This window comes from Anabrus simplex, chromosome 7 (assembly GCF_040414725.1).
Source record: "Anabrus simplex isolate iqAnaSimp1 chromosome 7, ASM4041472v1, whole genome shotgun sequence".
In the NCBI taxonomy this organism is placed as follows: Eukaryota; Metazoa; Arthropoda; class Insecta; order Orthoptera; family Tettigoniidae; genus Anabrus; species Anabrus simplex.
The window spans coordinates 73,638,021-73,661,107 of NC_090271.1; the positions used below are offsets into that span (position 1 = coordinate 73,638,021).

The 23,087-nt window shown below is 38.0% G+C and overlaps 1 protein-coding gene across 1 annotated transcript in view; it reads right to left on the minus strand.

Annotated features, from left to right (window-relative positions):
* The window catches only part of PIG-T (phosphatidylinositol glycan anchor biosynthesis class T), a 260,582-nt gene that overhangs the window by 181,946 nt on the left and 55,549 nt on the right, over positions 1-23,087 (minus strand). Inside the window, exons 3-4 of the mRNA XM_067151175.2 lie at positions 20,915-21,149; positions 4,314-4,400 (exon numbers count right to left, since the gene is read on the minus strand). Coding sequence (XP_067007276.2) covers positions 4,314-4,400; positions 20,915-21,149 — 322 coding nt within the window. The remainder of the gene's footprint in view (positions 1-4,313; positions 4,401-20,914; positions 21,150-23,087) is intronic.

Consider the following 23,087-nt stretch of genomic DNA (forward strand, 5'->3'; position numbering starts at 1 on the left):
CTGTGGTCACCGTCGAGATTAATGCTTGGAATCACTTTCACGTTTGTCAGCATCTTCTGATTTCTTCCATTATTATTATATAATCAATTATGGATTTCTATTGCAAGTTCTGGGCCCTGGGAGCTGACCTAGGGAGAGTCTCTGCGACCACCTTGAGACTCTGGCTAAATGGAGGTGTGATGCAAATTTAAGAACTCAACAAGAGAGTTCTCTTAGCCTCTCTCACCTCAATTCTCCATTTCTTACCTACACGTGGTGCTCCTGTTAAACCGAGCAACCCAATGGAGGAATTGGGGGTCAGTGGAAGGCAACGGGAAACTACCACTGTTAATTTTCCCAAGACAACCTCATGGCTTTACTCAATCATAAATCAGTGTCCGGAGTAAGTCTCCCAGTTGGATCTCCAGGGGAGACATGGTTGAGAGGAGCATCTGAATGTGCAAATCAATCCAAACCAACTTTGCGCGTAGTTAGAAAGATTGCAATCTGAAATGTACGAGGTCCCTCACAGACAGGAAAACTGGCTATCATTGAAAGAGCAATGAGCCTACATGATCTGGACATACTTGGACTCAGCGAGACACATTGGAAAGGTTGTGGCCACTTTGTCACTCACTCGGATAACACCATATATTTTTCTGGAAGTGAGGATCTCAGTCGGAATGGTGTCGCTGTAGTGATTCCTAAAATACTAGCCAGTGCTGTTGGCGGATATGAGCCTGTCTCTGACAGAATCATCTCCATTAAGATGAATGCTTCTCCATGTAGGATCAACTTCATTCAGGTTTATGCTCCTACTTGCAGTTGCACTGGATGAAGAAATCAATGAATTCTACGAGTTGCTGGTAAAAACCTTCAGAAAGATTCCTCAGAAGGAAATATTAGTTATTCAGGGCGATTTTAATGCGAAGATAGGTGAGACTATTGAAGACAATAATTTGAGACATGTGGTTGGAAGGCACGGTCTAGGTGTGAGAAATGAGCGTGGTGAGCGTCTACTGGAGTTCTGTGTTGGCAATAACCTGCCTATCTGCAATATTCTCTTCCAACATCACCCGCAGCGTCGATGCACATGGATTTTTCCTGGCGTCAGGGTTCGAAATCAAACTGATTTCATTTCGGTGAGGCAACGATGGCGGACTTCTGTACTGGATTGCAAAACCTATCCTGGAGCAGACTGTGGTAGTGACCACATTACACTATCCATGAAAATGCAGATCAAACTGAAACTGACCAAGAAGAAGAGAGTGACACAGGTTTGCATTACTGACAAAAATGCTCTCCAAGATTTTGGGGAAAGAATAAGGCCAAAACTCCACCAAGTACAGGAGGAAGGATCAGCCTCCCAAACATGGGATAACCTCGAGTCAATCATTAACTCTTCTCTCCCTGAACCATTTACTAATTCTTCCCAAGCTAAGCACCCCTGGATATCGAACACCACTCTACTGCTGATAGAAGAGCAGAGCATACTGAAGAAACGTGGCATTCAAGCCAAGCAAGACGAAGAAGCATATAGTGAACTTTGCCGCGAAATACAGCGCAATTGTAGAACTGACAAGATACGGTATCTCACCAGTATTTGTGATGAAATAGACCAACATCACAGGCTGAATCAAACACGTGACATTTTTAAAAAGTCAACAGCATTACCCGTAAGTTCAAACCACGCACATGGGTGATTGAAGATGAAGATGGCAACCTTATTACTGATAAGAACAAAGCAATAGAGAAATGCTGTATTGCAAAGGAAATAATTCTGCTGAACAGGAAATTTCTATGAGGTATGACAAAGAACCTGATATTTTATTCACTGAAATTGTGAATGCTGTCAATCATTTGAAGACCAACAAAGCCCCAGGTATGGATGGTACTTCGGGAGAAAAGCTGAAAGTGATGGGGGAGGAGGGCATGCGTGTTTTACATTCGGTAAGTAATATGGTGTGGAAAACCGGTGAATGGCACAAGGACTGGACAACATCAATACTAATCCCTCTTCACAAAAAGGGGTCTATAAGGGATTGCTCCAATTATCGTACTATCGCATTCATATCCCATGCAAGCAAAGTTCTACTCTACATAATAAATCAACGCCTAAAACCATTCCTGCAACCTCAGATATCCGCAGAACAAGCAGGCTTTGTTGCAGGTAAAGGAACACTAGAGTCTATCCTGAACATGAGACAGATAATTGAGAAATCTCGCAAGTTTTGTGTCCCTGCCTTTATTTGCTACAAAAAGTTGTGGCAAGTGCTAAAGGAATTTGGGGTTCCACTGCTCTTAATATCGTTACTGAAAAGCCTGTATAAAAACCACGCAGTAACCATAAAGGTGGATGGTGATCTCTCAGGCATTTTCAATGTGACAAATGGAGTAAGGCAAGGTTGTATATTATCACCTCAACTCTACAACATCTATCCAGAGTGTGTCATCAAAAGAGCTCTCAATGGCTGGAATGGTGGAATCTCGATTAATGGCAGAAAAATTAATAACCTGCGCTTTGCAGATGACACTTCCCTCATCGCTGGTAGTGAAGAGGAACTTCATGACCTGCTTACAAGGGTGAAGAACACTACTCTTCAGTATGGTCTAGAGATAAACATCAAAAAGACCAAACTATTGGTAGTTGATCGACAAGGTCAAATCCAACTTACAGGATGCCTAAAGGACCTGGATATAGTTAAGGAATTTGTATACTTGGGGTCTGTCATCAATGACACGGGAAGCTGTGATAAAGAGGTAAAAAGACGTATTGTCTTAGGTTGTGCTGCAATGGTTAAACTTAATAAGATCTGGCAGAAGAGGGCAATATCAAAAGCCATGAAGATGCGCTTGGTAGAATCACTAGTGTTCTCCGTCTTTTTGTATGGCTGTGAGACCTGGATCATGAATGCTAAAGACAAAAAGCGCATTGATGCCTTTGAGATATAGTGTTGGTGGAGAATGCTACGTGTACCCTGGACAGAAAGAAGAACTAATGTTTCCATTCTGGACGAACTCTGCATCAAGAAACGCCTATCTTCCCGTGTGAGTGAGCATTGCCTCCAGTTCCTTGGCCACATTTTAAGACGAGATGGAGAGAACATGGAAAAGGTAATTTTACAAGGCAAAACTGAAGGCAGTAGACCATGAGGAAGAACAGCAAGGAGATGGATAGATCAGGCGAAGAAGATCACTGGGCTACCACTTCAGATCATATTAACGAAATGTGAAAACCACTCGGGATGGAGACATCTTGTCAAGGTTGCAACACGGAAATGATGGAGTTATAAGGTCACGACACTTTGTAATGAGCACGACTAATAATGATGATGATGATTGCAAGTTCTAACTGTATCCGGTAAACTTGTGACTCTTTTCTTATACCATCCATTACCAATGATCCATTTATTTCTCAGACACATGTCTAATAATATCTCCCCTTCATCAATTTTGTAATCTTATCTGTGGCTTCCTATAACTGTTTCATATCATCCTCTAGTATTCCCAACTGTAGCATTAAAGTCTCCTATAATACCTCTTGTTAGATGTTACAGCATCCTCCAGTTTAGTGATAAATTCTTCCCTTTTATCTATTTCACAAGCTATTTGAGGAGCATAAACCTAGATTATATCAAGGATATTTCCTTCCATCATTAACTGAACTTTAATTATTCTGTCGCAAACATAATCCACATTGAGTACTTTGTTGGCCAATTCTTTAGCCACTATTATTGCAAGACCATTTTTTCTCTTGTCTCTTCCTGACCACCACATTTTATATCCCTTCTCCAGCATCTTACTGCTACTCCCTTTGTTCATATTTCACTTAGTCCCATTATCGGTATGTTTCTCTCTGTCATTATCCGTGTGATTTCTTGAATTCTTGCATCCTTTTCAAAGGATATTACATTGACAGTCCCAATTCTTATATATTTTTTTAACAGATTTGTCTGTCATCGGAGCCATTTTGGCTGTCATACCTGACAGATCTGCACAAAGGCTTTTTCACTTTTGGTATTGGTTTTACATATGATCTGAGGCTTGTTTGACTCTTGAAAGCGATGTTAATACGCTACCACTGGCTTGCTAGGCCTATCATGGATCTTTGAGTTAATATTTTTTTATGCACTAGCTGGTTGATGCCTGACATGCATTTCCTCATGTCAGTAAGTTTTATGGTTTACCTGCCAATACTCAGGAGGCCAATTGCAGTGGTTAATTTCAAAGTCCCCTTTTAGGAACTAACTTTTCTATATACACCTATATTAAATGTTCATTTAAATAAATATACCAATATGACTGGTTATTTCAGAACATGCATGTTTACTTACCCTGCACACAGGTCTCAAATGAAGCCCCAGTGAGTGGTAGTTGGTGTTGTGAATGTGACCAGCAAGTAGCAGTGAGGCAAGACCTCTCTGAAAACAAAGCAATATAAGAAATATAATTAAATAATTATACAGAAACAGGAAAAATACTTCAAAGAATTAAATGGACTGTGTCACAGAGGAGCAAAACTGAAGTACTTTAGGGCAATAAATATGACGAATCAACCAATACGTAGCTATTTCTATAAACAATGAGCTGATTGTACAGTGCCTGAAGTGACAGAGGTAAAAGGAGAGAGATACAACAGTTATAAGGAAGCAAGATATTAGAGCTGAAGACAAGAGCTAGAGCTTTTTTTTTTTTGCAAGAACTTTAAGGAGAGAGGGGTTTGGTTACCACTGCTATAGCTTCTTGGAAATTTTATTTCATTTCTAGCATTCTATTAAAGTTCAGCTTTGTCTTTTGATGAAAACTATGGTTGAGTCCACTGCAGAGCAAGAGGTGGTCAGCATCCAATCTTTTGACTGGTAGATTCTAATAAGAGAAACAAGTGCTGCGTGACAGTAATGTCCAGTGTGTAGTTGGAAAGATGCTACAGTTTGTTCTCTCATTGTTTCTTTTCCAAAACACATGAATACTTTTCCACTTTTTCCCTTTTGTTTGCTATACTGATTTTTCCTTACAATCTCTTGGATTTCATGAAAAATAAGGTTTATCACAGAGTACACATCCATGGATTTACACCCAATAGGAGTTCACTGACTTTCTTCAGTCTGCAGACCTGTTATTCTTGGCTTGTACATGGGTTTAAGATCCACTGGGGATCCTGTCTGTAGAGAAAGTAAGATTTCAGGCATTTTAGAGTTTGTTCAATACTTTGAAGTAGTAATGATCGTGGATGTTATAAGAAAGATACCATCTGAATGGCTAACAATAGTCTACCAAAAGTACAACCTTCTGGAAAGTGTCGAGTCACTAAAATGGTCTAAGAGTTAAGTAACTAATTCAATTTCTCCATCAAACCATGTTTTCTGTCTGCTGACTGGTGTATACAGGGAAGGAGGTAACAGTAATCCCCTGTTCCTACTCCAGTTTCATTATTACTGAATCCATCCATGTAAACATTCAACCAGTGCCAGAATACTAAGGGCAGAATATTTCAATTCTCCAGAATGTATGCGTATCAATTATTAATGATCTACATTTAGGGTTGTTGCCCACCTGGCACATTCCAGACTTTTGGCGTGCAATCTAGGGACCAAAAATTGTAGACCACCATCTCTCCTACCCTGCCAGCCAACATTCTGATGGTGATATCTTTTTTCCTCCAATAGGATTCGAATCAGTGAACAACAATGTTCAGGTTGTCCAGTCTGATTTACAAGAAAAATTCCTTGACTTTTCCCTAACTTACCCTGACCATAATTTTCAGTTTACCTGATCAACCAATGAATTGCAAAATGAAGAATATTAAACTACTTCATTTGGACAACCCAGCCTCCCCATCCTTATAGCTGGGCTAACTATCCCTACAATACCTCCTGGCTTTCATTTTTCTCCTTCATTTGTTTTCATATTTATCCTATAAACTTCATGCAAATTTCATAACATTTCTTAAAATTAAAAAGCAACAAAGTAAAAGCTGAATGGTTGACAAGAATAACACTGTACTATAAATAACTTTTCAGGTTTGGGGAAAATGTTAAAACATATACAACAAATGATATATCACCCCAACAGTTATGACTCTGATTTTAGGATTAGTCATAACTAGAGGGCAGATTTTAGAATAATGCATGTTCTGTTTCGAGATATGATATGCCTATAAGAAATAAGGCGATTTGTAGCATCTGAAATCAACTCGCTAAGTTTTATTGTGCATATGAATGCGCTGAAATCAACCTGCAAAGTTTTATTGTGCATATTGTGACGTGAAAATGGCAACTAACATTTATTTGGCATAATGGAATTACTACTTGAAAACATCTATGGATATTTATTTATGTCTCTGGCATGTGTACTTGTGAAACGAGACGTTATCTATCGATAATTGTTGGAAACTGTCATCTAGTTGTGGAATTTCCATGCACACTTAATTCAAAATATTTTTCCTATTATTACGCGGGCAAGCGGAGTGTGCGACTTTGAATGCTGGGTACTGTGAGCTTCCGGCTTCTCTGCGGAGAGCGAGGCAGTCGGCCTGTTGCGTTGAAGCTTTCAACATGGCTGTGTTAAGGAGAACCTTTAAAGAGACATCTTTGTGTTACCAGAGCGGCTTTGTAATGGAGCCTGACTCCGGGGGATAATCTACTGAACATTAGGGCTATGCCCTTTGCTTTTTAAATATTTCTCAGTGTGCTCCAACCTTAATTCCTTTTTATTGGTGTAAGAAGAAAACTTCGTGCGAGTGTTTACCGTTAACCAGATGGGATGTGCAAAATGTGTTGTAAGTTGGATATCTTAACTTTACTCAAGTAAGTACTGAAAAGCATTCATTTTTCTGGTGATCTCGTACAGCCAAGGACTACATACTCCAAAACTTCGTTCATTCAAAACTGTAAACATCTGGAAGCAAAATTCATTGTACTGTAATGCACTAAAATGATAAAAGTATGTAACTAAATTATTATGTGGGAATTGGGTATCGCTAGTTATGTGTCTATGAGGTTGTAGTTCGTGGGTGTTGTTTAAACTTACTGTGTTGTGGTTCGTATCTTGTTTGCCTACCCATTCTTAGTGATGTTTTTATTATTATTATCATCTCCGTCATGACTATTATTATTATTATTATTATTATTATTATTATTATTATTTATCTATGTGTATTATCCTCTCTAATTTTTCTTCATTGTTTGGATTTGCCTTCTAACCGTGTTGCTTTGGAGTTTGCTGGCTGACCACTTGTATGAGATCGTTATTTGCATTGTCGGGACGTTAATTAAATGACACCTCATGTATGCATCTTAGCGTTATCCAAAGGCCCCTTCATTCTAAATTATCTAGGCTGTTGGCGTACTGTTTTTAAAAAAAAGGTAAAGGTAATTTCGTACTATAAGCCATGGGAGTAATAATTATTATAATTATTATGATTTTTAGTAAGGTCGAGTCTGTGAAAAATTGAAATTTGCTGGTCGACATTTAATTTATGTATGCCATTCTCTTAACGTTTACTTGTCACAGCTACCCATTATTTGAGTTTTCTTGCCTTTGTGGATTATTACGTCATGGTCATCCCTTTCTTATCTTATCTGATGGCCTCGATGATTAAACTTTGGTGGCTTTGATGATTATTATGGGATGATGGCTTGGCGTCGGTAAATGTCACTCCTGTTGTGTGCTTCCGTGTTCTGTTATTAAGTGGGAACGTATATTGTATCTTTTCTATTGATATTTTTATTTTGTTGGGATTGTTTTCCTCCTTTGTTTATTATAATTTATTCTGGTTTTGTTAATTTATGTAGATTTCATTCGCGGTTGGAGCCACTGATTTATTAGCCTATTGTACGTGTGTTATTGTGTGTGCTTTTTGCGTATGCCCTCTTATTGGTTTGTAGTGTAGCAAATTTCAATTTTAAACAGAATTTATATCGCGGGCCCGCATACCGGTTGCAACCAAATTTTTTTAAAAACAAGAAAAATTTTAATCTTTCTGTGCGTTAAGGTAATGTAATTGACCTATTTAATGTTATTAGTTATGAGTTTTCAAACTTAATTTTGGTGGAAGCCTATGTTAATGTCAGCTTCATTTCCTCTTAATTTAAATTTCAGTTTAAAATACTGTTTCTCCCTTTTATTTTAATTGCATTCAAAAATTTTTTTGAGGATGGAATAAATATATATTTAGCTGTTCTTACATTATTCTAAATTTCAAATTTTATTTACTAAGTAAATATTATTTATTTTAAATTTTACCTCATGTGTTATTTAGTAGTTAGTAATATTGACCTGGCAACCTGTCAACCGTTAATGATAAGATCCTGCCCTTTTTCCTTCATGTTTTTGCCCTCCACGCTTCATATTTTTTGTGCTACTGCCCTTATGGTAAGTATTGTGTTTTGTTTTCAGTTGTTGTTTTGTGTACCTTTTGGTAAGGTTGCACATATGAATGCATAACTGCTGGTTTTTAATTATTATTTTGTATAAAACAACAGATATATTTTATATTGACATTCAAATCAGTACAATAATGCAAAGAAACAAATTTGTTAAAATTCCATTCACCACCAGAAGCCTTCATAATGCATTATTGTTCACAGTCAACACTAGGTATTAACAACAGCTTCACAATGTGTAATCACTTATAACGGTGGCACTTTGGTATTTGGTTTGAATTTTGGAATAATGTTTTACGATACCTTAAGTAGCAGAGAAGAGAGATCCTTCCTCAATGCCTGCCAGGGATCAACCCACCTACAACAAATGTATTCTAAAGAAATGAATATAAATTTGTGTCCTCATCCCGAGGTGGTGCAGCTCTTTTCAGTCACACCCTCAATGGAGGTGAGCTGAACCACATACCAGCCCTCCTGCTATTCTTAAATTTCTGGCAGTACTGAGAATTGAACCCAGGCGACCGAGGACAGCAGCTAATAATATTAACTGTTGCGCTATGGAGGTGGACTTATTTATATGGAAGAATTAAAACCGAAATAGCCTGAAACTAAAGAATGCCACCAGTTTCTTTGTTCCTATGGTCTTGTCACTAGATGGAACTAACCCTTCTCAACCAATGGTCTTGTTCAGACCAATATTTTGTAGCAATAACCATTTTTCACCTTTGTCATTCATCTCTCATGTTATTCATCAACGTTGGTAAGCCTGTTCAGTGTACTGTGAGCTCATGGGAGCCACTGGCATGTCAGATCTATAACTTACACTTTCATTTTTTGTTGTATGATGATGATGATGATGATGATGATGATGATGATGATTATTATTATTATTATTATTATTATTATTATTATTATTATTATTATTATTATTAAGACCAGTTTAGAAATCATGCCAAACGAAAAAAACAACTCAAAAGATATTCCTCTTCAGCAGTCGATATATGGAGAACCAACCTTATACATAGAAGGAAAATAAGTATTTTGCAGCGTATGCAATAGTGCATATATTGCCGTTTTTTAGTGCATAGATTCATGCATATTTTGCTGTTTTTTAGCACATATGAATCCATCATCTAGTCATAAGTGAAGAGATTACAGTTATTTTCACGAACACGACTAAAATCAGTTAACCATGATGTTCAGGGCGTCCACTCTGATTTGCTCACTGTGGCTAAAAGTCTAAAAATATCCATTCTACTCATACGCTACTTTTCGTTCTTTCTACGACACTCTTTTAAGGCTTATCGGAATATCCTTTTTTTTTTTTTGCTCAAGTTTAATATTTTTATTCTCTTGCTCAAGATCTCTCAGTTCTTGCTCAAGGTTTTTTTTCTCTCTCTCTATCCTCCCCCCCCCTCCCCCAAGGCATTCACTTTTCCTTTGTTATCCAGACAAACCTGGTACCTCCTCCTCAAAGCTCTCACACAGGTAAGCATACTTCTGATAACTATCTATCACCTCTGCTGGTTAACCCATACTCTTCACAGCCTCACATACATGGAGCCTAAAAGCAAAAGCCGCAATCTCCATTTTTTTTTTTTTTTTTTTTTTGAATTTGAGATATTGGTAACCCTGTATGCTCTGTAGTGTATAATTTTTTAATATAAGACTCTTAGTTGCAAAAGCAGCACACAAATGTATTATTTTAATAGTTAAAAGGTAGCCTTAGAATCAAAGTCTGCAAAATCTAAGTTTATTTTGTGAGATCTGAGAAGCAAAAGTAGCAAAATCCAAGTTCACCAATCACAGCGTTCTATTCAGTCACGTGACCTCTCATGGCTGGCCACTGTCTCAGAGCTTAGTGTTTGTTGTTGTTGTTGTTACAGTAGTTTGGTATTGTGTTTTGCACTGTGCTGTTTATTTCAATTAATTTTTATCGAGTTTTCATTTTAATGTATTTTAAATTATTATGGAACCTGAGTTAGGACAAGGAATTTCTCCTGTATCACCTAGGAAAGCTAGGAAGAGGCCCAACTGCCCTGAAAAGTGGAAACGAAATGTTGCTAAAAAGTTGAGGTTAGTAGGCCTATTTTTGGTTGAACTGTTACTTCCTACACATTTTAAATATAATGAGAATTAAAAATTGTGATAGTAGTAGTTCATTGAGAGGTTAGCATTGCCATCCATTTTAGTTTGATTTCTCAAACTTGATTTCAGATACAAGGCACAACAGATGCCGACATACCCTTCATGTGGCCATCATACAAAAGTTTTAGGTGTAGTGTGTAACGTATCCACAAAGACGCACACGAGATGCTGTCAGTTGGTACAATTATTTTATTCACATCTATTTACAAATTAAACACACACATAACCTTAATCACTGCTGTCACAAACGAAACACTCACATCACAAAGCCGCCATTAAAAAAAATGCCAATCGCTGCACATGGAGATTGCAACCTTAACACACAGTTTGAAACCCATTCTCTTTGGTTGAAACAGTTGACTGCTTAAAAGCATGTCACCACATGTGGTCACAAGTATAACCTTGCTACACCATAACTCTACTAAACAACAACTCGTCGTAACCAATAACTCTCTAACCACTAACTCCTTGTCTCCGTCAAGATCATCCCCTTATCCCGGCCAGGTTTCCAGAAAGATACATTACAAAAAAAACTACCTTCGTGAAAATTCTAGAGTGCCCAATATATAGACATACTGTACAGATTATTCTCAATCATTCTAATGCCTATTACCATTCTGGAAGTTACAGTGTGTTTCACAATTATGGATTATAAATTATATATACAGGTAAAAATGAATTATATACAAGTTCTTACATTAATTGAACTGATATTAATGTCTATGTACAGCACGTTTCATGACATAACCTCACACACAATACGATCATTCAACTACGTAAATAATAATAATAATACTAAATTAATGCACATCACTTCATAGACATACATACAAGTAATAATAATAAAATAATAATAATAATAATAATAATAATAATAATAATAATAATAATAATAATAATAATAATAATAATAATAATAATAAGAGCTCATTCTTGCATCATGGGCGAGAGAATATTGTTTTCAAGTTAACCACTAGATGAGTATACATATACATAACTTATATTTCGAATACAAATAAAACAAATAATACTAATAGCAATAATAATAATAATAATAATAATAATAATAATAATAATAATAATAATAATAATAATAATAATGAAAGAATCCTTAATTTTAAAATACACAAAATAACGTACACTTAAATTATGTAACTGCAGTAATCCATTCATTCATCCCATTCATTCCTTCATTCACTCAACAATTATCCAGCAAGTCAGCGGGATCTACCCAGCAAATTCTCCCGGCAAGCCACTTTAAACTTGCGATGAGAAGGATTTTCTCTAATGTTCGCAGGTAGCGAATTCCATGACCTAGACACAGAGATTATGAAGGAGCGGTTGTACACAGCAGTGCGGTTTATAGGTATGGCAAGAGAGGAACCAGATCTGGTATTGTGTTCATGATAGGACGAGAGGTTGCTAGTTGCTTTACGTCGCGCCGACACAGATAGGTCTTATGGCGACGATGGGACAGGGAAGGGCTGGGAGTGGGAAGGAAACGGCCGTGGCCTTAATTAAGGTACAGCCCCAGCATGTGCCTGGTGTGAAAATGGGAAACCACGGAAAACCATTTTCAGGCCTGCCGAGAGTGGGGTTCGAACCTACTATCTCCCGAATACTGGATACTGGCCGCACTTAAGCGACTGCAGCTATCAAGCTCGGTGAAGGACGAGAGGTAAGAAAAAGATGAAGACAGATAGTCGGGAGTATTAGTGGAAAGAACTTTGTGCAGAAGCGATAGCATGTGAAGTTCACGGCACTGGTGCACTCGAAGCCACGACAGTTCCTTATAATAAGGTGATACATGAGCATCATATCGCAGATTAAAGATATATCTTATGCAGCTGTTCAGAGGCTCCGGCCCAGTTTCTTGTTACTGTCCCAGGTTATTCCAGTCAACACAGTGTCACAGTAGTCAAATATAGGTAGTATAAGAGAGCGAATTATTTGTACTTTAAGTCGAACAGAGAATATATTAGCGAACCGTTTCAGGGGATATAAGCTTTTATGTACTTTATTGCATGTGCTTATCACCTGTTGAGTCCAGTTTAGAGTTTCAGTCATGATAATTCCTAAGTTGGTCACTGAAGTAGAGTAGGGTATGATTTTATTGTTTAAAATTATTGGGGGGGATGTTCTGTTGCTTGAGGGAATAAAGGTATTTACTGGTACCGATAATAATAACTTGAGTCTTATATGGATTCATTAATAAACTGTTTTTATTTGCATAGTCACTAAGATGTTGAAGGTCAGAATTTATTTTAGTAATTGCAGTATCAATATCACTCGGTTTTGAATGATAGTAAATCTGTATATCATCCACGTACACTTGCAATTTGCAGAATTTAAGAGCTTTTGATATATCATTAATTTGGATGATAAATAGCAGTGGTCCGAGAACCGACCCCTGAGGGACGTTGAGGGTCTTCCTTTGCCATCCTGAACTCAAATTTCCAACTGTTACACGTTGCCGGCGATTTTCAAGATAAGATAAAAAGAAACAAAGTGATACACTGTTAAAATTTAGCTCTCGAAGTTTCTGCAGTAGTAACTGAGGATTAACAGTGTCGAAGGCACTACTGAGATCTAATAATGTCAATACAGTCACGTCCCGTTGGTCCATTGCACGTCTGATATCATCTGTCACTTGTAGTAAAGCTGTCGCAGTGCTATGTCCTTTCCTGAAGCCGGATTGAAAGGGATTAAAGAGGGAATGCTTGGTAAGGTATTCAGTAACTTGTGTATGAACTAGACGTTCAAGCACCTTGGATAAGGGTGGTAGAATGGATACTGGACGATAATCTGAAGGAGAATCCAACTTGGAGCTCTTCGGGATGGGTTTAATTAGTGCATCTTTCCAAACATCTGGGAAAACTCCGTTTGTCAGGCAGTAGTTAAATATATGAGTTAGTATTGGCAGAACAGCTCCTAAGATATCCTTAATAAGCGATATAGGAATGTCATCATTACCTGTGGCATTAGATGTTATAGCGTATATCACACGTTTAACTTCATTCAAGCTGACATTTCTAAAAGAGAATTGCTCATACACAGGCTGCTCTTGTAACAAGGGTAGTGAATTTTCTGGGAAGGAGGTGAAATGATCATTTAAAACATCTAGCGATATGCTTTGCACATGTTGCTCTATGGCTTTACCTATACCTAACGTGCGTAATTTATTCCATTTTTGTCTCAGGTTGTTATTGTTCATCAGTTCCTGAAAGTATTTATATTTAGCATTCCTAATTAACTGCTTGGTTCTGTTTCTCAGAATCTTGTATCGCTGGAAATCATCTGTGTCATGCGTCTGTCTGTATTGTCTGTACAGTTTGTCACGACTGGCCATAGCAGATCTTATCTCGGCCGTTAGCCAAGCGGAAGAATGGCGGGTGATTCTTACCTGTTTCTTTGGTGCGTGCTTGTCAAATATTTCCAGTACCAGTGAATTGAATTTGTTTACTTTAGAGTTAATGTTCTGAAAATTACGTATACTATCCCAAGGCAAGTTATATGCATCGTAGCGTAGTTTATTCCGGTCCATATGTCGTAAGTCCCGTATTGTAATGTAGCGTGGTTTGTACTTAGGTATTTGAGTAGAATAACACACGTACAGTAGGTCATGTGAAGAGATGCCAGGAGCAGGGATCTGTCCATGCTTAATTACTTTTTGAGGTTGATTTGTCACAAGAAGATCAATTACGGTATGTCTTGTGCGGTCAGAGTAATGAACATGATTAGTAGCGTTGAGGGGTAAAATTGTCATGTTTGTAGCGATAAATAAATTCAGTAGATTGTTCGCGTCACTAGTCTGCTTCAAAAGGTCAGTGTTAAAGTCGCCCATGATTATAATGTCATTGTATCCCGAGATAAGATTTGCTAATGCCTCTTCAAAATCATCAGTCTGTCTTATTTTAGGCGGCTTGTATACAATCCCTATCAATATCTTTTTATGGCAGTCTAATTCTACAAACATAAATTCCGGTCGCAGTGTAAGTCGTGGGTCAGAAGTGGAAATTGTCTTACATTTCAGGTCATTTCTGTAATAAAGTAGAAGTCCTTGAGCCCTAACTTCGCCACCAATAAAGGCATTATCTATCTATCTATCTATCTGTTTATCACACTTGCGTCACGTGTTGACTACCAAACAGTGTTTAGAGTTTCATAATCTCTTTTATAAGAACAAAGACAGACAATCCCAAAATCATTTTCTTTAGAAATACACTGAAACCAAGGAAGTACAAGGAACAAGGCCCAAAACAGGTACAAAAAATCCAAAAGTTTCTCAAACAAAATTCTTTGTAAGGAAAAATGAAGAAAATAAAATGGTTCCTGTATGTCAAAAGGCCTTTTTAGGTATACTTCAAATAACAAGATCATGAGTTGAATTGGTCACAAAGAATTTTCAGAAGAGTGGATCTCTCCCAGAAGAAACTAGAAGGGCAGATCGTTTATCAATACACTCAACAAAAAAAAAAAAGCAGTCAGTAATTGAATTTATATCCTCTTTGACGTGCAGTGATGCACACTAATGTTGATCAAAGAGTGGCCGTAAGTACTTACCAGGAGAACTCAGTATAGCAAAATTACACAAAATGTATAATGACAGTGCTGAGGAAAATTTAATGATAAAAGTGAGTTACTTTAGATTTGTCTTCAATCGTAACTTTAACATTGGCTTTGGCAGTTCAAGACTGGATATGTGTTCCACATGCTTAGAACTTAAAGAATGAAATAGGAAAAGGACCCAGAGAAGAAACAAGCAAGAGCAATACACAAAATAAGGGCTAAGGCTTTTTATGATGATTTAAAAGCAGATGACCCTACAGTTATGAATGTCTCGTTTGACTGTCAGAAAAACTCACCACTTCCTAAATTGCCAGACCAGGAAGTTTACTATAGACAGCAGCTTTATCTCTACAACCTCATGTTTATAAAAGGTACCTCTACAGATCAGCTAACAGAAGATAACTGCACATGCTATTTCTGGAATGAAAATATTCACAAGAAAGGCTCGAGTGAAACTGCATCATGTCTCCACCACTTTTTGAAAAACACAGATTTTACCGGCAAAACCAAACTGAGGCTGTTTGCAGATGGATGTGGGGGCCAAAATAAAATCCAGATCATTCTTGCAATGTGTTCCAGATGGCTTTTGGATGCCCCATCAAATCTGAAAGACGTTGAAATAATATTTCCGATATGTGGACATTCATCCATGCCACCAGACTAGGTTTTTGGGCACTATGAAAAGCAGTTCAAATCCATGCAGGAAATGGAGAAACTTGAACAATATGTGGACGTTATATCACAGTTCGCAACTGTAGTAAAAGTGGGGGTTGATTGTTGTGTTCGAGATTGGTGGAGTGAGGTCTACAGGGTTTTCAAATCGATAAAGCTATGGCATTTCAAATTTGCACCGACAAAAAAGTTTTTCTTCGAAGATCAAAGTTAGACAAACAACAGGTGGTAATCAAAGGAGAACAGTTTTACTACCATGAAGTGTTCAAATGTGTCACAGAAGATAAATTTACAATCTCAGACTTCAACCCTCCGTTAAATCTGTCAGGATTGCCAGGCCTGGTAAAAGGAGTAAAAATTTCACAGACGGGGAAAGGCTGCTTGAGATACACTTTGGCCCAAATTGGGTAGAAAACTCAGTCTCAGGCTTTTATAAAGATCTTTTTGCAAAGTGTGATGGCCAAGAAGACCTTCGAGAGGAACTAGAACCCGAATGTGAGCCAACAGAAGAATCACCAGAAACAATAGTGTAGGACAGAACTGTTTCAAAAACAGGAGCTTACCATGACAACTTTGTAGTTTAAAAAAAATTTAAGTGTTCTTAAATTTGTTTTAATTACCTTTGTTTCAGAGAGCTTTGTATAGAAATTTTCCTCAACATTTGAGTGTATTTTTATGATGTAACATTAAATTTAATGCTTTAAAATATTCAATGTATAGCTTCTTATTTCCATAATTCCTTATTTTATATGGCAATGCTAACACAATCTACTATAATCTATACTATACTATCAATACTATAATCAATCCTTCATACTTGTGTGCTTGAACATACAATCTAGCCTAAAATGTTTCTAATTTTTTTAAGGTAAACAGGGTTGGTGTCTTAAAAATAAAAACAATTTAAGTAGCAAAAACAGCAAAATCCAACTTTTGGTGGCAAAACCAGCAATCTCCAAACAATTATAACCTGTAACTACTTAAAAAATAAACATACGGCCCTAATTCCTTTTATATTTTCTCATATTATCCTTAGGAACAACAGGGAAAAAAATTAGCTATATACCAAGATGTTTCCAACCTCACATTTTATTTTGGCTCTCCTGTAAAATTTGCTAGAGTGCCTTTTGCTTTTAGGCTCCAGTACTGATGATTCCTCTGTTAGGTTTTCAACAGTGAGGTTTTTATTCACAGAAAAGCCACTTTCAATAGAAGCATTTCCATTTGATAGAATGAAACGACGTTTCATGACAAACCACAAATCTCTTGTTCTTCCCAATAAGTGTGTAAACTACAAATCTCTTGTTACCGAGCTCGATAGCTGCAGTCGCTTAAGTGCGGACAGTATCCAGTATTCGGGAGATAGTAGGTTCAAACCCCACTATCGGCAGCCCTGAAAATGGTTTCCCATTTTCACACCAGGCAAATGCTGGGGCTGTACCCTAATTAGGGCCACGGCCGCTTCCTTCTCACTCCTAGCCCTTTCCTGTCCCATCGTCGCCATAAGACCTATCTGCGTCGGTGCGACGTAAAACAACTAGCAAAAAAAAAAATAAAAAAAATCTCTTGTTCTTCCCAATAAGCGTGTAAACTACAACAGTGTCCATGTTACTGGATATAAAATGACTGAATATCTTCTTCTATCCATCAGAATGAGCTTTATTTATCAGAGTAGGGCATACCGATTTTTGGACCTCTCAGCAATCTCCTTGCCACTCTCTCTCAGCAACATGCAATTCTTCAAGGACAATATCACCTCTTTCAAACCAACATTTAACAGGAGGAAAATTAGTTTTGGATCAAAACAAGTTAACCCTCATGCAAGATATGAAGTCAATGGGCTGTTTTCTGTTTTTGTATCATGCTCTCTAAAAGTTTTTGAAACTGGTTTTTTAAAAACCAACTTCTCTTGATCAGTACACTCATCTCTTAAGAACATCTTTGCACCATATCCAGTATGAACGTTGTCAACTGCAATGAGTGACATGAATAAAAAGGTACTAAAGTCTTGTAACTTTGAAACTTCCTCAAGAATGGTTTACATTTACCAACGACACTTTTGAATGCGGCAAATTTGGCTTTAAGAAGTGGATCTTATGTAGCTTCCAGCACTTACTGATGATTTTTGTTGTCTGGCAGATTTTTTTTTTTTTTTTTTTTTTTGCTAGTTGCTTTACGTCGCCCCGACACAGATAGGTCTTATGGTGACAAAGGGATAGAAAAGGCCTAGGAGTGGGAAGCAAGCAGCCGTGGCCTTAATTAAGGTACAGCCCCAGCATTTGCCTGGTGTGAAAATGGGAAACCACGGAAAACCATCTTCAGGGCTGCCGACAGTGGGATTCGAACCCACTATCTCCCGGATGCAAGCTCACAGCTGCGCACCTCTAACCGCATGGCAACTCGCCTGATAGATGCATTTCAAAAGGATGCAATAAGGCAACATATTTATAGTTATTACACAAGGAGGGAATTTCCCCACGCAAGATAAACTACTTGACTCTTTGAAAGAATCTCGCTTATTCAGTGGAGGAAAGACCAGTTTAAGTAAAATACTGAGAGAACTTGGCTTTCGTTGGAAGAAATTTTCAGGGAGAAAAGCTGCGATGGAGAGAAGTGAAATTGTAGCATGGCAAGGTAGATTTTTGAGGGAAATTCTGAAGTCCAGTCCTGATACTGTAGAGTGGTGTGGTTAGATGAAACGTGGGTAAATGTCAGACATTTTAAAATGGTGGCCTGGACAGATGAAACTGTAGCAGGGACTTTCAAAGCACCTATTGGGAAGGGAAGTAGGCTTATTTTGCTTCATGCAGGTGGCATTAATGGATTTGTTCCGTGAGCTATGCTTCTTTTCAGATCAAAGAGCACTCATGATTATCACGAAGAAATGAATGGGATTACTTTCACAACGTGGTTTAAAAATTTTTTGCTACCAAACATAAGACCCAATTCCATAATTGTTATGGACAATGTCCCCTATCACTCTGTGCAACTAAACAAAGCACCAACAATGAACGACAGAAAAGATATCATTCTTCAGTGGTTGGTGGGAAATAATGCACCGGAGTTATCTGCAGAAATGACAAAGGCGGAGCTGCTACAAAGTGTAAAACTCCATAAGCCTAGATTTTGCACCTACGAAGTGGACTCCATCGCTACAGCTCAGGGTCATAGGGTAAGTAGGCTTCCTCCTTACCACTGCCACTTCAATCCCATTGAGTTAATCTGGGCACAAGTTAAAGGATATGTTGCCGAAAATAACAAATCTTTCCGTCTCACTGATGTTGAAAGCTTACTGCACGAGGCAATCAAACTTCTTACAGCAGATAAGTGGAAAAGTGTTGTCAGTCACACCTGGGAAGATCTATATAAGGCAAAAGAAGCCGATGGAATTGTTGAATGTCGAGTGGAAGAAATAATTTCCCTGGGTAATGATAGCAGTGACTCCAGTGACATTAGTGACAAGGACGAAGACACCGATATTTTCGTAGAGTGTGGTGTATTTTGTTTGGATTAGTCCCTGTGAGTACATAATTTGTTTCATTGCATTATTTTATTATTTTGGCACTACTATTCTATGAGCATGTTGAAGTTTTATTGTAACAGTGAAGTTTTTATTGCCACGTTAATACTATTTTCAGGGTTTAATTTTTTATTCTGACTTATTTTAATTTTATATTACGTCTATAGTCTACTATTTTTAAGTTATGGTTATTCTATTCTCTCAGTGTGCTTAATTTTGACTGGAATGTTTTGTTATTATTACCTATTTATTATATGCTGTTTTTGGAATGTGCTTAACTTCGACTGGAATGTTTTGTTATTATATTTACGCTGTTCTTGGAGTGCAGTTAATTTTAAAACGTTATGATTACACCAGTGTTGGTTTTCAATATATTAGAGGTAACTTTCGCACATTTCCGTACGCATTTGCGTCGCATTAACACAGAATCTGATCTACGTATCTGTGAAATATTTTAGGTGTGTGTGTTTATATCGTATGGTTCAAAATCAGCAACACTGTCTGAGATACGTCAGGGCCCCGACAGCCAGCGGCTTGACTGTAACTTTGTATTACATTTCTTTTACATTTGCATTATATGAAAGAGTGACATATGAATGAACACTGACCTCCTGCAGTGCCATCTCTTGTAGTCAACAGGAAGGTCACGAACCACTCGTGGTTTGTGAACCAATAAAAGGCTATGCGTGATTTTAAAAACCTCTCCCTACAGTTAAAAGTTCCTGCAACTTAAAATTCATACGAGGGTTGGAACTTAAATAGTGGCAACACTGCTGTGGAGACGCAATGCAACGGAATCTAATATTGTCGCTGATAGCACACGTTGGTTACATACCTACCTTACCTCAGAGCAAATGGACTTGCCCTTCCCACATCACCTGCGTGCGCACAAGCAAGAAAAACACAGTCACTTGTGAGCTAGCGGTCTAATGTAACGTCACTATTTTTTCCAAACAGGAACAACAGAGTTGGATCAAGACTGAATGTGCCATAGGTCGTACAGCACGACAGTGTCATCAAGATCTTCAAGAGGCTTGCGGGAATCTGCATTGCCTTACAGAACAGTGGCACATTGGGTAAAAGCCTTCAACGATGGTCGGCAAACTGTGGCGGACATTCATCGGGCAGGTCGTCCTACGAGCGTCAGTGAAGAAGAAGTGCATGCTCTTGCCGCGTTACTGGACAGTGATTGAAACCAGGCGATTCGTGAGCTCGCCCAAGAAACCGGATTCGCTTCAGAACTGTTGCAGAGATTCAACAGGCAGTAGACCGCTCCATTCACACCATCAACAGAACAGGCTCTGCTAAAGGTATACTACGACTTCCACATCGCTGGCAACAGGTTATACACAACGCTGGTGACTACACTGAAGGACAGTAAAGGCTGCTAACATGTAACTCTTTTGTATCTGTTGCAAATAAATAGCTGCCACTATTTAAGTTCCAACCGTCATATTTTATTTATTAGGCAAACACAAAATTAAAGAAACAGTTTGGAAAACTCAATATTTCTCAGTACCATGTTTCTGTGTCATAGCTCCCTCTTTTACTGGGTGTCTAACTGTAAACTGACTTTGACTACATTACTAATTATAAACCAACTGACTACTTGACTACTAACAACTCACAGAGTTATACCTACTCTGGAATCACAAGGCAGCAGTTTCTTCCATGGGGTGAGGTTCTCTGTACAAACTATCTCTCTTGGCAGAGCAGCATAACGAAGAAAAGACGAGTTGATGGGAGTTTCACCTACCACACCAGAGGGTCGGAAGCTGAATTCAGGACTTAAACTGTTGGATGCGTCTATGAAGTTGAGAGAGGCACACAGCAGACCTGAGAGAGCACTTGTCAGCTCTTTCCATAATACGTCCACTCTGTGGAGATAAAACAGTTCCATTGTAAACGAAGTAGGCCTACTTCTTTCCAAACAAGTCACCTCACAAAAATATCTGCAATCTTCTCTTCATTAGAAGAATAGTGCTAACAAATCCACAAATGGATTCACATATTAACCCTCCATTAGTGACACACGAGACCGTTGATTAAAACAACTGAATCCAATTTCCCCCGCCGCTAGAGAGAGAGAGAGAGAGAGAGAGAGCGCTGTGCAGCTAGGAAGCTTCATGTTTTGTAATCTTGAATACACCCGCCACATCACTAGTACAGTAAGCAAAACTTTTAGTGATACCTGGGCTCCCTAGTGCTGAATCGGCAGACCTCGGTTATCTTCGAGATTTGTATTGGCAACCTTTGAAACACAAACTATGAATCGATTATGCATTGCCGTGAGACATCTGGCGTACACATTACGTACTAGTACTGTTTACACAGCAAAGCCAAAATGTAGAATTCATGCTAAGAACAAGATTCACATCGAGAAATGTTATATAATGTTATATGTGTGTGTGACACAGTTGTTGGCTTAAGATAATAAAGGTTTAGAAAATTCATATAGATTGATTGCACTTTCAATTCAATTCAGTTTCATTTCCATTCAGTTGGAAGTATTACCGGAACCAGGAGAGCTCCCTCCTTACCCCAGTAAAACCAGGTATCACTAAAAGTTTTGCGTACTGTACTTGCACTAACTGCACATTTGTATAGAATACTTTCCGGTCTCTAACACTGCAGTCATTAACCAAATGCATGGTCTTGCAGACCGTAGTCACCAATCTTGTTTACAGGAACATTGCAGTCGTAAAGTAAGAACAGTCTTCTTCACACTTAATAGTTAATTTAGGTGTGTGCACATATTTTAAGCTCTCTATAAGCCACACAGCTCATCTAGCCTTAACTGTTTGACAAGAATGGTGCAATAATTTGTTTTATTTATATATCAACCTGACAAAATAATTAAGTGCTTTTCTGTTTCTACGTTTAGGAAAATGAGTTTTGAACCAGAACAGGCCCATATTAGGATACTCCTCAAAGCCGAGTTTGATAATCACAGCAACAACTGGGAAGTTGAAGCTAACAACAATGACAATGAAGAGTTGAACTATGTTGAAGTGTGCGCGGAAAATTCCGACAGTGAACAGGAACTGGATCCTAATAATGAACAGCTGTTTTATTTTGGTAATGACTCCCTATATTACTTTGGAAAAGATATGACCAAGTGGAAAATGCATTGTCCATCAAAAGCTATACGAACAAGGTCAAAAAATACTGTTACACAATTACCAGGAGCTAGGGTAACGGTCATAGAAATCAAAGAGCCGCTAGAAATCTAGGAGAAATATATTGATGCTTCAATGATTGAAGCTATAGTCAATTCTACCAATCAACATATAATGCTAACAGCTCAAGGAAAGTACAAAAGGGAAACCTACTTTAGGCCAACTGACAGTGATGAAACTAAAGAAGTTAGAAAGCCGAAATGATTGTTAAATATAATAGCACTAAGATTGGTGTTGACATAGTTGACCAGTTGAGGGCTAATTATGAATGCTATAGGAACACTGCTCAATGACCAATGGTTATTTTCTATGGTTTACTGAACATTTCTGGCATAAATACTCAGGTGATATTTAGTCACAACTGCCCCAATGTCACTATACTCTGCAGAAAATTGTTGGCTGAGGTGGCAACTGGCCTGATGAAGAAACATGCTATTCGAAGGGCATCTGAGTTAACTATATTCCTAGGCTTACCAGGGAAAGAATGAAGGAAATTTACGGCGTCAGAGAAAACTTGCGGAGAATGCTGAACCTTGCAAGTAATCAGCTTCATTTTCCGTATCAAAATTTAATCACTAAAACGGTGGAAGAATCACAATAGTGTAAAATTTAGTGAATGCTGAACCTCCTAAAGAA